The 14,049-nt window shown below is 53.6% G+C and overlaps 1 protein-coding gene across 1 annotated transcript; it reads right to left on the bottom strand.

Annotated features, from left to right (window-relative positions):
- Positions 1 to 5,831: 5,831 nt before the first annotated feature.
- TMEM270 (transmembrane protein 270) lies at positions 5,832 to 12,197 on the bottom strand. The gene is made up of 3 exons (XM_007518011.2): positions 12,135 to 12,197; positions 6,551 to 6,820; positions 5,832 to 6,117 (listed from the first exon to the last, which is right to left on the bottom strand). Exons 1-3 carry the CDS (start codon positions 12,195 to 12,197, stop codon positions 5,854 to 5,856), a joined length of 597 nt encoding a protein of 198 aa, XP_007518073.1. The 3' UTR covers positions 5,832 to 5,853.
- Positions 12,198 to 14,049: the final 1,852 nt, after the last annotated feature.

Genomic DNA, 14,049 nt, shown 5'->3' with positions numbered 1-14,049 from the left:
GCCCTGCTCAGCTCTAGTTGATGGTGGTGTTGAGGACTGAACCTGGGACCTTTGGAGCCTCAGGCAGGAAAGCTGTTTTGCATAGCTGTTATGCTATCTCCCCAGCCCAAAGATTTATTAGAGAGAATGGAAGGAGGGAGAGAGAGAGGGAGAGGGAGAGGGTGAGGGAGAGGGAGAGGGAGAGGGAGAGGGAGAGGGAGAGGGGGAGGGAGAGGGGTGGGGGAGGGGAGGGGAGGGGGAGGGAGGGGAGGGGGAGGGAGAGGAACACCAAAGCACTAGCACATAAGATCATACAATGCTGGGGATCAAGCTTGGGACCTTAACTTTTTTTTCCCTTTTTTTAAATATTACCAGAGCATTGCTCGGTGCAGAGGATTGAACCTGAAACTTTGAAGCCTCAGGCATGAGAATCTTTTATTCTGGTTGTTGTTGTAACGCTAACCCTGCTTGGTTCTGGCTGACAGGTCATGCTGGGGATTGAACCCCGGGCTCTGGGAGCCTCAGGCAGGCCAATCTTTCTGCCTCTCTCTGAGCTCTCTCCCCGGCAGAGAGGAGTTAACCATCTCCCAGATCCTGAGGAACCCAGTAAACATGGCAGCCTTGTTATTTTTTTATTGGTGCCCCAGCCTCGTCTGTTTGTTGACTCAGATTTTCCGCAGGAAGGCTGTGCAGGGCCTCCAGGCTAGGGGCTTTCAGTTCAGGCCAGCGATGAGCTGATAGGGATGGCAGGCTGGGGACTCAGAGCCCAGCCTTGGGGTGCATCTGGCCACATGGAACAGGTGGCCCAGGACGTTTCTGCCCTGTCCTCCCTTCACTTGGGCTTTTGTTCCTCACCATAGGAGGCAGGATCTCACACTTCATCAGGCTGGAATTGTGGGCTAGGAGGTGGTCTTAGTGGACTTCCATGTGAATAGTTCTGCTCAATTTCTGCTGGTAGACAGCCCCACAGGCTTGGGATACCCCCCCCCCCGACAGGTAGCTCACTACCACAAGCGTGGTGGCATTCATCCTGGGGAGGGCAGAATAGAGGAGAGGGGCTTGTGGGGGAGGGGGGCTTGGACAGACTGCTGTGAACCTCCCCTGGCTCCCCCCCCCCAATGAGCTGCTCTGCAGTCCAGCTCCCCCCCAGATGGTCTGCACCCCCAGGCTCTAGTCTCTGAGTCTTTCTGGGGTGACCTTCCACCCCCATCTGCCAGTATTAGTGGGTGTAGACAGAGAAGTGGGGAGCAGAGGAGGTGCCCAGGCAAAGCCAGGAGCATCGTGGGAGGCAAGCCCGGCGACAGGGACCCAGCAGGGTCCTCTCATGACAGATGGCACATCCTGCTGCTTGAGGGCGGTGGGATGAGCAGGCCAGTGAAACTTGGGGGGGAACGACCCCAAGTCCCTTTCAAGTGGCGCCAAGAGACTGCCTGGTGAGTTAGTGTAGAGTGGTAGCTGTCACCACTCCCAGGGACATGTGTCTAGTGATGTCACAACCTGGCTGGTCCCCAGGAGGCCCCAGAAACTCCTGACCTACAAAGAGAAGGGGAGCCCTCCCCACCCCCATGCCCACAGGACCCCCATAGCCCAGGGCAGGGAAGCCTAACTCCAATCCCCCTAACCCGGGGGACAAGATGCTCCCCATCCCGTACCCAGCCCATTGTGCTGCCAGCATTCCACTGTGGAGATGGGGCGGGGCGGCCGCCAGATGGGCCTCGTCGACCTGGGAGCCACTCAGCCCAGATGCTCAGAAGACAGCACTGGCCGTCTTGGGCTCCAGATGTGGCCTGGGCGGGGCAGCCTCCAGATGTGCAGATGTCTGAGCAGGAGAGGCCGTGGGGTGCAGCTGTGCCGCCGCCAGCCAGGCTCTGGGTCCTGGTGTTTGAAGGGGCTGAGATCCACTTGCACCCTCTCCAGTACCCCAAGCCCATGGGGCACCCCCCCCCCAACACACACACACACACACACACAGTGATCAGGAGGGATTCAAGGTTTTTGAAGACTGGAGTTCAGAAACCAGAGTCCAGGGCCCAGCAATAGTGAACTGGCAGAACGCACGTGTTACCATGTGTAAGGACCCAGGTTCAAGCCCCCAGTCCCCACCTGTGGGGGGGGGGGTCGTGAGTGGTGGAGCAGTGCTGCTAATCTCCCTCTCTCTCTCTCTCTCAAATAAAAGGAGCCACAGATTCCCAAGGATTGGGTCCCACTATATGGACAGAGCCTAGGGACTTTCTCAGGGTCACAGTCAGAGCAGAATATCCAAGGTCCCCCAAACCAGTAAGCCGGGGGTGGGGGGGACGATGCTTTGGGGACACACTCCCTCTCCTGCCCCCCCCCCCCCGCTCTGAGGCTCTCAGCCCCACACAGTGAGGAAACTGCCCCCCCCACCGCCCCACCCCAGCTGAGCGGAGACAGGAGGTTGCCTTTGACCTTGAAAACAAGATCCTCCATGATGGTGGGGGCAGGGAACCCCCCCCTAGACACAGAAGAATCTGGAAGGATGTTCTCTCATCCTGGGGCCACATCCCTGTACCCCCCACTCCAGACAGTGCCCTTGTAACCCCAGGCTGAGGAGGTAAGGCTCTTCCCACCAGACCCAGAGTAGATGGGGGGACATGGTGGCCTGAGGTCAACAAGCTAAACCACAGGGCAGCTGGTGGAGGGCCTGAAGGAGGGTGTTGGGTTGGCCACAGGCCCCAGGAAAGGGGTGGACAGGTCCCCCAGCCCCCTACAGCCCCGCCAAGCCTGTCGGCTGAGTCTGGTTGGGAGGGTGGGGCGCCGGCTGAAGAGAGAGGCCCTAATAGGTTATGTCAGGCAAGTGCTCTGGGGAGGGGGCCGCCCCTCGAATCTGGCAGCCCCACCTGGCACCCAAACCCAAGAGCTGGGGGCCTGGGAGGGGGAAAGAGGGAGAGAGAGAAACGGTTGTAGAGAGCCAGGGAGGGGAACTGCTCCTTGTAGAAATATTTGACCACAGTGTCCAGGGAGGCAGAGTGGGGGGACCCCTCGCCCCATGGGGGGACACATACAGAGGCACCCCCTCTCTTCAGGGGCTGGGGCTGGGGGTCCTGTGGGGACCCTGGGGACCACTTACAGTCTCTGGAGAACCCTTACTTCCTCCTCTGCACAGACCCCACACCCCAGAGGTGCAGCACCCCATTCCCAAGTGGAGGAGGGGCTTGGGGTGTGTCTGGCAGACACTATCTTACAGTCCTGGTAGCCTCGCTCCCACTCCTGCCTGTTTGAATGGGTTCAGAAGTTGAGGGGAACAGAGAACAGACAAGGAGTGAGCATGCAGGCAGGGGGCCCCTCCGAGAGGGTGGGGCATGGGGGGCTGGCCAGGGTGCTGTGTGTCTTGGCGGCCAGGGGGCCAGGGCTGGCCAGGTATGTAACAATTGCAGCCATTTCCTGCCGGTTAATGGGAGCAGAGCTGATATAAATACAGGCTCTGTATAAGTAAATACAGGCCGCATAGCAGACAGATTGCGTGGAAGCCTGGCCCGCCGGCCGGCCACTCCCCCCACCCGCCAGCCCACTCTCCCTCTTGGCCCTGGGATGGGGTCCCCCCAAACCAAGCCTGGGAGTAGCCCCTGCACAGTCCTGGGTGCTGTGGGGAAAATGGAGGCACATGGGGTCAGGTGCTGAGATGTGTTGGGTCCAGGATTCAGGGTTGAAGCTTTCCAGACCTGGAGGCCAGGGCTGGGGCTCTGCCAGGCGGGTCCTGGGCCTCTGTCTCCCCAACCCCAGATCAGCTCAAGACCTGAGGTCTAGGGGACAGACCCCAGAGGGAGCCCACTATAGACAGGAGTATAGGACACTGGGGTCTCTTGGGTGCTGTCAGGACAGACAGACAGACACACACACACACACACACACACACAACCATTGCATGCTGAGGCCCAGAAAGAGGAAAGCTACAGCCTGGTCTCCTCAAATACCAGACTCAATCTGGGAGGTCTCTCTTTTCACAGGTACCCCAAACCCCTGCCTGGTGGCCCACCTGGGACACAGAGCCACTAGGGGTCCAACTTGGAGAAGGCAGGTGGCCAGCCAAGCTCCTGCCCTCAGAACTGTGCTCAGCCCAAAGGCCCTCTCCTCCAGGAAGCCTTCCCAGACACCTCCAACCCTAGGCCTGGGTCACATCCTCTCTGCCTCCCTGCTTGGGTGGGAAAGGGGTGTCTTGTCTCACTCGTGGGTCTTGTAAGGGGATACTTAGCCCAACAGACAGCCACACCAGAGCTCCGAGTGTGTAAAGAAGGGGCCAGGCATGTCAAGGGTGTTGTCTCAGCCCTGCCAGCCATTGGAGATTGGGAGTCCTGTCATCTGAAGAGACAAGTGGAGCAGGGGACACCCTCAGAGCAGTGGGGTCATTACCTCCCACCTTCATCTCCTGCCTCCAGGGCCTAGGCCAGGCCTTCTCCCTTGGCAGGCTAGCCAGTGAGCCCCAGGCCCAAGCTGTAGCATGAGAGGATGCCCAGCACCACCTGTGCTGCTCTGTCCCCTCCCAGGATGTCCACTAAGCCCTGGCCCAACTTCTTGTGCTCCTGGGGACCCAGTACTGTCCCTAAGGTAGCCCCAGACGGACAGAGGTAGGGGAGGGAGACATGGACAGGGAGCAGCTTCCACTGGGAGCACAGCCTGGTCCCCCCTCATACAGGACCCCCTTCATTGGGGGGGGGATGCAGGCCTCAGATCTGAAAACTGCTGGGTAACCCCAGGCCCACTCCCCTCCCTCATCCCTGAGATGCTCTCTCTCTTTCCCCATATACATACGTATTTTTTTTCTCTCTCTCTCCATGGGCCATGTGTGTTCTGGAACCATCTGCTCAGCCAGGTGGAGCCCTATGGACACCCCCTCCCTCCACACCACACACACACACACACACACACACACACCAACCAGACTGGGAGGATAAGCCGAAAAGCTTACCAGCTCAGGGCCAGGCGGGAGGCAAAACAAGTATCCACCTTTCACCTGGTGGGAGGCAGAGCAGAGAAGGCTGAGTGGGTGGCTGGGAGGGGTTATGCTGTGTTAAGGAGTGACTAAGCTGGGGCTGGGTGGTGGCACACATGGTTAAGTGCACACACTACAATGTGCAAGGACCCAGGTTCAAGCCCCTGGTCCCCACCTGCAGGGGGAAAGCTTCACAAGTGGTGAAGCAGGGCTGCAGGTGTCTCTCTGCCTCTTTCCCTCACCTATTTTCCCCCTCCCCTCTCGATTTATGGCTGTCTCTAGCAAATAAAGATTAAAAAAAAAAAAAAGGAGTGACTAAACCTTAGGCACTAGCCTGGCTGAGAAACCACCACTACTCCAATCTGGTTTCTAAATCCTCAAAATGTGAGGGCCTGGCACCCCCCAGAGGCCAGAGCCTCCAACTGCCCACCACTTCTCAAATCTCAGCAGTCCCTTGGGAGCACAAACCCAGAAACTAGGGGTTCCCAGGCCACAGCTGGCTGGTGGCTGAGTCCTGACCCACTCAGTGACCCGGGTGGTATGCCACTCCCAAAGGCAGTGAGCCCAGCCAGCCTGCTGCCCCAGGAAAAAGGACCCAGTCAGAGCAGGAGATATCAGGTGCCCGGAGAAGGTGACTTCCTGCTACCCCCAGAGTGTATACTGTTGTCTGTGTATACAAGTGCACATGGACACAGGCAGAGCACGTGGGAGCACATCTGTGTGTGCATGCAGTGCACACGTGTGTTGTGTATGTGTATGTGTGGTGCGCGCGTTTGCACCTACACGTCTGTGTCGTCCTGCGCACACACAAATGCAGGCACACACACCCCCTCCACAAGTGCACACGTGCACCTCCAGCCCAGGGAGCAAGACCAACAGAGAGCGAGGCTTCAGTCAGGCCTGCAGAGGCAGCTGGGACACCTTTATTCTCCGGGGCTTCCCAGCTCCGCCAAGACAGGTCCAGCCTCGGGGACGGGGGGCTGGGGGTCTAGGGACTGGGACAAGGACCCCGGGGCGTCCTGGGCCTGGGCCAGCCGGGCGGTGTGCTCGAAGGCGGCCTGCAGCAGGTGGGAGGTCAGGCAGGTGGTCCAGGTGACGAGGTAGAGCAGATGGTCGCAGGCCAAGGCAGCACAGCTGCGGACCGGCCGCCACAGGAGCGTCAGGAGCTCACTACACTCCCGCAGGGCCTGGGGGGAGGGAGGGGGAGGGAAGGTGTCCCAAATCCCCGCCCCGAGGCCCCGCCCTGCGCCCCCGAAGCTACGCGCCACTCCTCCAAGGCCTCGCCCCTATCCTCCGCCCCGCATCCCTGAGGCTCCTCCCCATCCCCCTCCTAGAGTCTTTGAATCCCCGCCCCTAGCGACGAGGCTCCGCCCAGAGTCCCCGAGGCCCCTCCCCAAGCCCCGCCCAAAATCTCCGAGGCCCGGTCCAGCTCCCAAGATCCACCCCGGTCCCCACCAGGACCGGCCCAGAAGCTGCGAGGCTCCGCCCCTGAAGCCCTGAAGCCCCACCCCTCCCAGGCCACACCCAGTACCCGAGGCCCCGCCCACACAGGCCCCGCCCCTCTCTTCTAAGACCCGCCCAGAGGTCCGGACTCCCAAGAGACCCCCGCCCGCGCCCCACCTGGCCTGGCAGCGCGCCCAGAGCCCGGCCGGCCACCAGCAGCAGCCGGCAGCCCAGCAGCCCTAGCAGCACCACGAGCAGCAGCAGGCCCCGCAGTAGCCCGACCCAGCCCCGCCCTGCCCGGCCCGGAGATGCTGGGGGTGCGAGGGGTACGAGGGGATCCTGGGCGCCAGGTCCCCGGGCCTTCAGGACCAGCCCCGCCAGCCAGCAGTTCAGCAGCGACAGCTTCAGCAGCGCCAGCTCGTACAGGCGGGCCCGGTCCCACGCCAGCTGCAGGGGGACAGGGGGACTAAACCCGCGGCCACCCACCTGCGTGGGAACCCGCGCCCTGCCCGGGTGTCTGCTGGGCCCGCCGCCTCCTCCCAAGGCCTTGGTTCCCCCCACACGGTAGTGAGGTGTCTCTGGGCTTAGGCCCGGTTCTGGGGAGAGGAGGGCAGGAAGGGGTGCCCGCGCTGTATCTGTCCCTCGGTTTTCTATTATCTATTTATCTTTGACACCAGAGCCCTGCTCACCTCTGGCTGATAGTGGTGCTGGGGATTGAACCTGTAACCTCAGAGCCTCTGGCAGGAAAGTCTTTTGCAGAACCACTATGCTGTCTCCCCAGCTCCACTTTTCTTTTATGGCGAACTTGTTCAAATGAGGAGGTGAGGGGGCGGTGGCGCACCCAGTTGAAACGCACACAGTACATGGCAAAAGGCCATGGGTTTGAGGCTCCCGCTCCCCACCTGCAGGGGTGTCGCTTCACAGGGATGAAGCAGATCTGCAGGTGTCTCTCTTTCTTCTCTTGCTCTCTATCTCCCCTTCCCTCTCAATTTCTCTCCCTGCCCTATCCAATAAAATGAAGAACAGGGGAACCCCTTCACAAGCGGTGAAGCAGATCTGCAGGTGTCTTTCTCTCCTCCTCTGTTTTCCCCTCCTCTCTCGATTTCTCTCTGTCCTATCCAACAACGACATCAATAACAACAACAATAATAACTACGACAATTTAAAAAAGGCAACAATAGGGAATAGTTTAAAAGCCTTTTAAAAATGAAGAAGAAAGGGAGTCGGGCTATAGCGCAGCAGGTTAAGCGCAGGTGGTGCAAAGCTCAAGGACAGGTGTAAGGATACCGGTTCGAGCCCCAGCTCCCCACCTGCATGGGAGTCGATTAACAGGCGGTGAAGCAGGTCTGCAGGTGTCTATCTTTCTCTCCTCTCTGTCTTCCCCTCCTCTCTCCATTTCTCTCTGTCCTATCCAACAATGACAACAACAATAATAACTACAACAATAAAACAAGGGCAACAGAAGAGAATAAATTAAAAAAATCAAAAATCAAAAAAAAAATTTTTTTTTAATGACAATAACTACAACAAAAAAGCAACAAAAGGGACTAAATATTTAAAAAATAAAAAAACAAGCCCCCACACCTATGGACATCTAATCTTTGACAAAGGGGCTCAGACTATTAAATGGGGAAAGCAGAGTCTCTTCAACAAATGGTGTTGAAATAAATGGGTTGAAACATGCAGAAGAATGAAACTGAACCACTGTATTTCACCAAATACAAAAGTAAATTCCAAGTGGATCAAGGACTTGGATGTTAGACCACAAACTATCAGATACTTAGAGGAAAATATTGGCAGAACTCTTTTCCGCATACATTTTAAAGACATCTTCAATGAAACGAATCCAATTACAAAGAAGAATAAGGCAAGTATAAACCTATGGGACTACATCAAATTAAAAAGCTTCTTCACAGCAAAAAAAAAAAAAACCACTACCCAAACCAAGAGACCCCTCACAGAATGGGAGAAGATCTTTACATGCCATACATCAGATAAGAGTTTAATAACCAACATATATAAAGAGCTTGCCAGACTCAACAACAAGACAACAAATAACCTCATCCAAAAATGGGGGGAGGACTTGGACAGAATATTCACCACAGAAGAGATCCAAGAGGCCGAGAAACACATGAAAAAATGCTCCAAGTCTCTGATTGTCAGAGAAATGCAAATCAAGACAACAATGAGATATCACTTCACTCCTGTGAGAATGTCATACATCAGAAAAGGTAACAGCAGCAAATGTTGGAGAGGGTGTGGGGTCAAAGGAACCCTCCTGCACTGCTGGTGGGAATGTCAATTGGTCCAACCTCTGTGGAGAACAGTCTGGAGAATTCTCAGAAGGCTAGAAATGGAGCTACCCTATGACCCTGCAATTCCTCTCCTAGGGATATATCCTAAGGAACCCAACACATCCATCCAAAAAGATCTATGTACACATATGTTCTTGGCAGCACAATTTGTAATAGCCAAAACCTGGAAGCAACCCAGGTGTCCAACAACAGATGAGTGGCTGAGCAAGTTGTGGTCTATATACACAATGGAATACTACTCAGCTGTAAAAAATGGTGACTTCACCGTTTTCAGCCAATCTTGGATGGACCTTGAAAAAATCATGTTGAGTGAAATAAGTCAGAAACAGAAGGATGAATATGGGATGATCTCACTCTCAGGCAGAAGTTGAAAAACAAGATCAGAAAAGAAAACACAAGTCGAACCTGAAATGGAATTGGCGTATCGCACCAAAGTAAAAGACTCTGGGGTGGGTGGGTGGGGAGAATACAGGTCCATGAAGGATTCAGAGGAACTAGTGGGGGTTGTATTGTTAAATGGGAATCTGGGGAATGTTATGCATGTACAAACTATTGTACTTACTGTTGAATGTAAAGCATTAATTCCCCAATATAAAAAAATCGGGGGAAAAAAAAAAGCCTCCAGGAGCTGTGGATTCATAGTGCCAGCACTGAGCCCCACAGATAACCTTGGAGGCAGAGAGAAAGAGAGAGAGGACAGCACCCAGGTTTCTTCCAGAGCAGTGGGACCCCTTTCTGGGGTCGCTATCTCACCGGCCCTCCTCTGGACTTAAGCAAGGACCTAGTCCCCACCTGCCAGGGGAAGCTTCACAAGTGGTGGAGGGCTGTGGGTATCTCTCCCTCCCTCTCTGTCTGTCTCCCTCTCTCTATCTCTTTGTCTGTCTCCCTCTATCTCTTTGTCTGTCTCCCTCTGTCTATCTCTCTTTCTCTGTCTCCCTCTCTCTATCTCTCTCTGTTTGTCTCCCTCTCTCTCTCTTTCTCTGTCTTTCTCCCTCTGTCTCTCTTTCTCTATCTCTCTTTCTCTGTCTGTCTCCCTCTTTCAAAGAAGGAGAAGAGAAAAAGAGAAAGAAAAAAAAAAGGTCACCGGGAGTAGTGGAGTCATTGGGCAGGCACCAAACACTCACGATAAAAACCTGGTGGCAAAGAAAAGAATGAAATGAACAAGAAAAAGAAAGAAGAGGAAAGGAAAGACATAGTAATTCAGAATGAAGGAGGTTGATTCACCATCATTATTTAGAGAGGGGCTCTTTCCTTCACACCCTGATCCTTCAGGATTTAAACCCAGGCCACTAATTAGTGTCAGCCCATGAGGGGTTGGTACCCTGCTCAGGGCCATGGGGAGTCTTAAGAGATAGTGTGGGGGTGGCCGTGAGCCCCCCACCAGCTGGAAAGGCATTGGGGGGGGGGTCTGGGGACAGTGAGGCGAGGGATGAGGAAGAGGTGGGAATAGGAGCCTGCCCACCCCCCATAAGGTTGAGGTCAGGGAGGAGAGACAGCTATCACACCCCATGTGATCCTACAGCAGGGGGTGGGGCTCAGAGAGGTGGAGTCATGGGCCCAGTGTTCAACCCCACTCCTTCCCACTCTGGGTAGGAATCTTCAGTGCTGTGGTGTCTCTCGCTCTCTACCTCCATCTGAAAAAAAGTCAGCTCAGAACAGTGAAACCCCTACAATATAATAATAATAATAATAATAATTAATAATAATAATGTCATTAAAGAATAAAAGCCATGGTCTGGAAGGTGGCGCAGTGGTAAAGCTGTGGACTCTCAAGCGTGAGGTCCTGAGTTCGATACCCAGCAGCACATGTACCAGAGTGATGTCTGGTTCTTTCTCTCTCCTCCTATCTTTCTCATAAATAAAATCTTTTAAAATAATAATAATAAAGAATAAAAGCCAGGAGGCTGGAAGATGGCACACCCAGTTAAGTTCACAGGTTATCACGCACAAGGACCTGGGTTCAAGCTCCCTCTCCCTACTGCTCCGTACCTGCAGGTGTGTCTCTCTTTCCTTCACTATTCCCCCCTCCCCTCTCAATTTCTCTTTGTCCTAGCTGATTAAAAAATAAGAAGGGGCTGTGTGGTGGCACACCTAGTTGAGTGCACATGTTACATTGTGCAAGGACCCAGGTTCGAGTCCCAGTCCTCACCTGCAAGGGGAAAGTTTCACAAGTGGTGAAGCAGGGCTGCAGGTATCTAGCTCTAGCTCTAGCTCTAGCTCTAGCTCTAGCTCTCTCCCTCCCTATCACCCCTTCCCTCTCAATTTCTGGCTGTCTCTATCCAATAAATAAGTATAATTTAAAAATAATAATAGGAGGACCTAATGGGGGTTGAATTATTATGTGGAAAACTGAAAAACATTACACATACTAAAACTGTTGTATTTTAGGGAGCTGGACATTAGCACAGCAGGTTAAGCACACGTGGCACAAAGTGCAAGGACCGGTGTAAGGATCCTGGTTCGAGCCCCCAGCTCCCCACCTGCAGGGGAGTCACTTCACAAGCGGTGAAGCAGGTCTGCAGGTGTCTATCTTTCTCTCCCCTCTCTGTCTTCCCCTCCTCTCTCCATTTCTCTCTGTCCTATCCAACAACAACGACATCAATAATAGCAATAACTACAACAATAATAAAAAAACAAGGGCAACGAAAGGCAAAATAAATATTTTTTTAAAAAAGTATTGTATTTTACTGCTGACTATAAACCATTAGTCCTCCAATAAATAGATTTTTTAAAATAAATAAAAATAAAAACTCAAAAAAGGAAAAGGAAAGAAGTTCGGCTACTGGGAGCGCTGGATTCATATTTTCAGCACTGAGCCCCATCAATAACCATGGTGAGACAAAAAGGGGAGTCGGGCGGTAGCGCAGCAGGTTAAGCGCACGTGGTGCAAAGCGCAGGGACCGGTGTAAGGATCCTGGTTCGAGCCCCCGGCTCCCCACCTGTAGGGGAGTCACCTCACAAGCGGTGAAGCAGGTCTGCAGGTATCTGTCTTTCTCTCCCCCTCTCTGTCTTCCCCTCCTCTTTCCATTTCTTTCTGTCATATCCAACAATAGCGACATCAACAACAATAATAGCTACAACAATACATAAATATTAAAAAACAAAAAAAAAACCTAACAAGGCACATAGCTCGTGTCTGAAACTCTGAGGCCCCAGGTTCATTCCCTAGCACCACCATCAGCCAAAGCTGAGCAGGGTTCTAGCTTCTCTTGCTTTATCTTTCTATATCTCCCTCCCTTCAAATATTTGAAATAATAAAGAATAAGGGTGATCCCCTCTGGAGACCATTCCAGAGCCTTGGCAGGGAACCAGGGCTGAGATGACCCCAGCAGGCAGGTGGGCACCTGCCTTATTCTGCTGCCTGGGACAGGTTAGGGGTGTCCCCCAGCCTGCAGTGGCTGTGACAGGCTGGCAGTGTCCCACCCCCAGACCCCCCACCTTCTCACCGGCAGTGGCAGCTTCAGCATTAGCCCCCCGAGACTGGGCCTGACCGGCGGGGCAGCCTCCATGGCTCCCCTCTGCCCCACTCTGCTGGGATCATAGGGCAGTGTGACCTCACAGATGCTGTTGGTGGGGGCAATGTGACCTCACAGATGATGTTGGTGGGACCCAGCTGTGCCCAAGGACACCCCCCCACACTGCACAGAACTAGGCTTGGTGTCTCTGTCATCTTCCCTGTACCTGGGTAGGAGCTGGAATCACAGAGATCTCTGTCCCCCCAGTAACACCCCAAGCCCTCTTAGGATGCCATATCTCTTCTCTGTCTCAGCATCCCCCACCTTGTCACCCCCAGGAAAGATGTCAGTATCCCCAGATATGAATGAATGAATGAATGAATGAATGAATGAATGAATGAATGAATGAATGAATGAATGAATGAATGAATGAATGAATGAATGAATGAATGAATGAATGAATGAATGAATGAAATGATGGCCTCTGGAGATCCCTACCCACCAGGCCTGTGGGACTTGGTTACTACTTTTCAAGAAAACTGAGAGGGCAGGAAGGAGAACGCAGTTTTCAGTCATGAACACCAGGGGGAGACATGCACCGCCGCTTTCAGCTGAGACTGCAGCCGGGTAGCCAAAGAAGAGAAGCTGGAGCCTTGACCTCCAGGCTGTCCCTGCACCCCCAGCTGCTCCAGTGCGCGCCCCTAGCGGGGAGATGCAGGATGGCGATGGGGCCGCAAGGGGGCAGCAGATAGCCAAGAGTGCGCTGTGAGTTGGTGAATTTGTTGCGCTTCAAGGCGTGTGGGCTCCCCTTTCTCAGGCTCCAGACATTCGCCTGTGTGCTTACTGGCAATGTTCGCTTCAGTCAGGCCATTTCCTGGAAATTCACTTGGAGTCCAAAGCTAGATTTTGCAATTCAAAAGCAAAAGGAAAGAGAAAGAAAGGAAAGAAAGAAAAGAAAGAAAGAAAGAAAGAAAGAAAGAAAGAAAGAAAGAAAGAAAGAAAGAAAGAAAGAAAGAAAGGAAGGGAAAGGAAGGGAAAGGAAGGAAGGAAGGAAGGAAGGAGAAAGAGAGAGAGAGAAGAAAAAGAAGAAAGAAAGAAAGGAAGAGAGAGAGGAAGGAAGGAAGGAAGGAAGGGAGAGAGAAAGAAAGAAAGGGAGGAAGGAAGGGAGGAGAGAAAGAAAGAAAGAAAGGGAAGGAAGAAGGGAGGAAGGGAGGAAAGAATCCCAGTTCGAGCCCCCCAGCTCCCCGCCTGCAGGGGAGTCACTTCACAGGCGGTGAAGCAGGTCTGCAGGTGTCTGTCTTTCTCTCCCCCTCTCTGTCTTCCCTCCTCTCTCCATTTCTCTCTGTCCTATCTAAAAACGATGACATCAATAACAACAATAATAACTACAACAACAATAAAAAAAAACAAGAGCAACAAAAGGGAAAATAATCTTTCACTTTTGTTTGTTTTTGCAGAGCCAAGCCTGCTCCTGCCTACTTTCTCATTCAGCTAGGGAGAGACAGAGAGCAGGAGAGACACAAGCTTCCCCCAGTACCATGTGGTATGTCCATGTGGCACCTGGGTTAGAACCTGAGCCACGCACATGGCAAGCCAGGAGCCCTGCCCTGTGATTGTCTCTCTGGCCCTAAATTTATTTGCCTTTAACCACAGTGCAATCACAGCCCATAAGTCTCAGCAGGTGTCCTTGTGAAGCTACATGTGTGTCCCTTTTTGTGCCAGTTCTGGCACTAAGCCACGGCTTCCTTAAGTTCATCTGCCATAGTTTCGTCTCTCACCTTTCCAGAAATCCCCCACCCCACCCCCAGCCCATTTTCCATAGCAGCTGTTCTAATTTTCATTCCTACATGTGGTATAGAGCCAGGCTGTGGACTATTATTTAACCATGAAAAAGATGAAATCTGAA

This window comes from Erinaceus europaeus, chromosome 15 (genome assembly GCF_950295315.1).
Source record: "Erinaceus europaeus chromosome 15, mEriEur2.1, whole genome shotgun sequence".
Classification (NCBI taxonomy): Eukaryota; Metazoa; Chordata; class Mammalia; order Eulipotyphla; family Erinaceidae; genus Erinaceus; species Erinaceus europaeus.
Note: the sequence above shows the minus strand (reverse complement) of the source record. Positions and strands in the feature narration are given on the sequence as shown.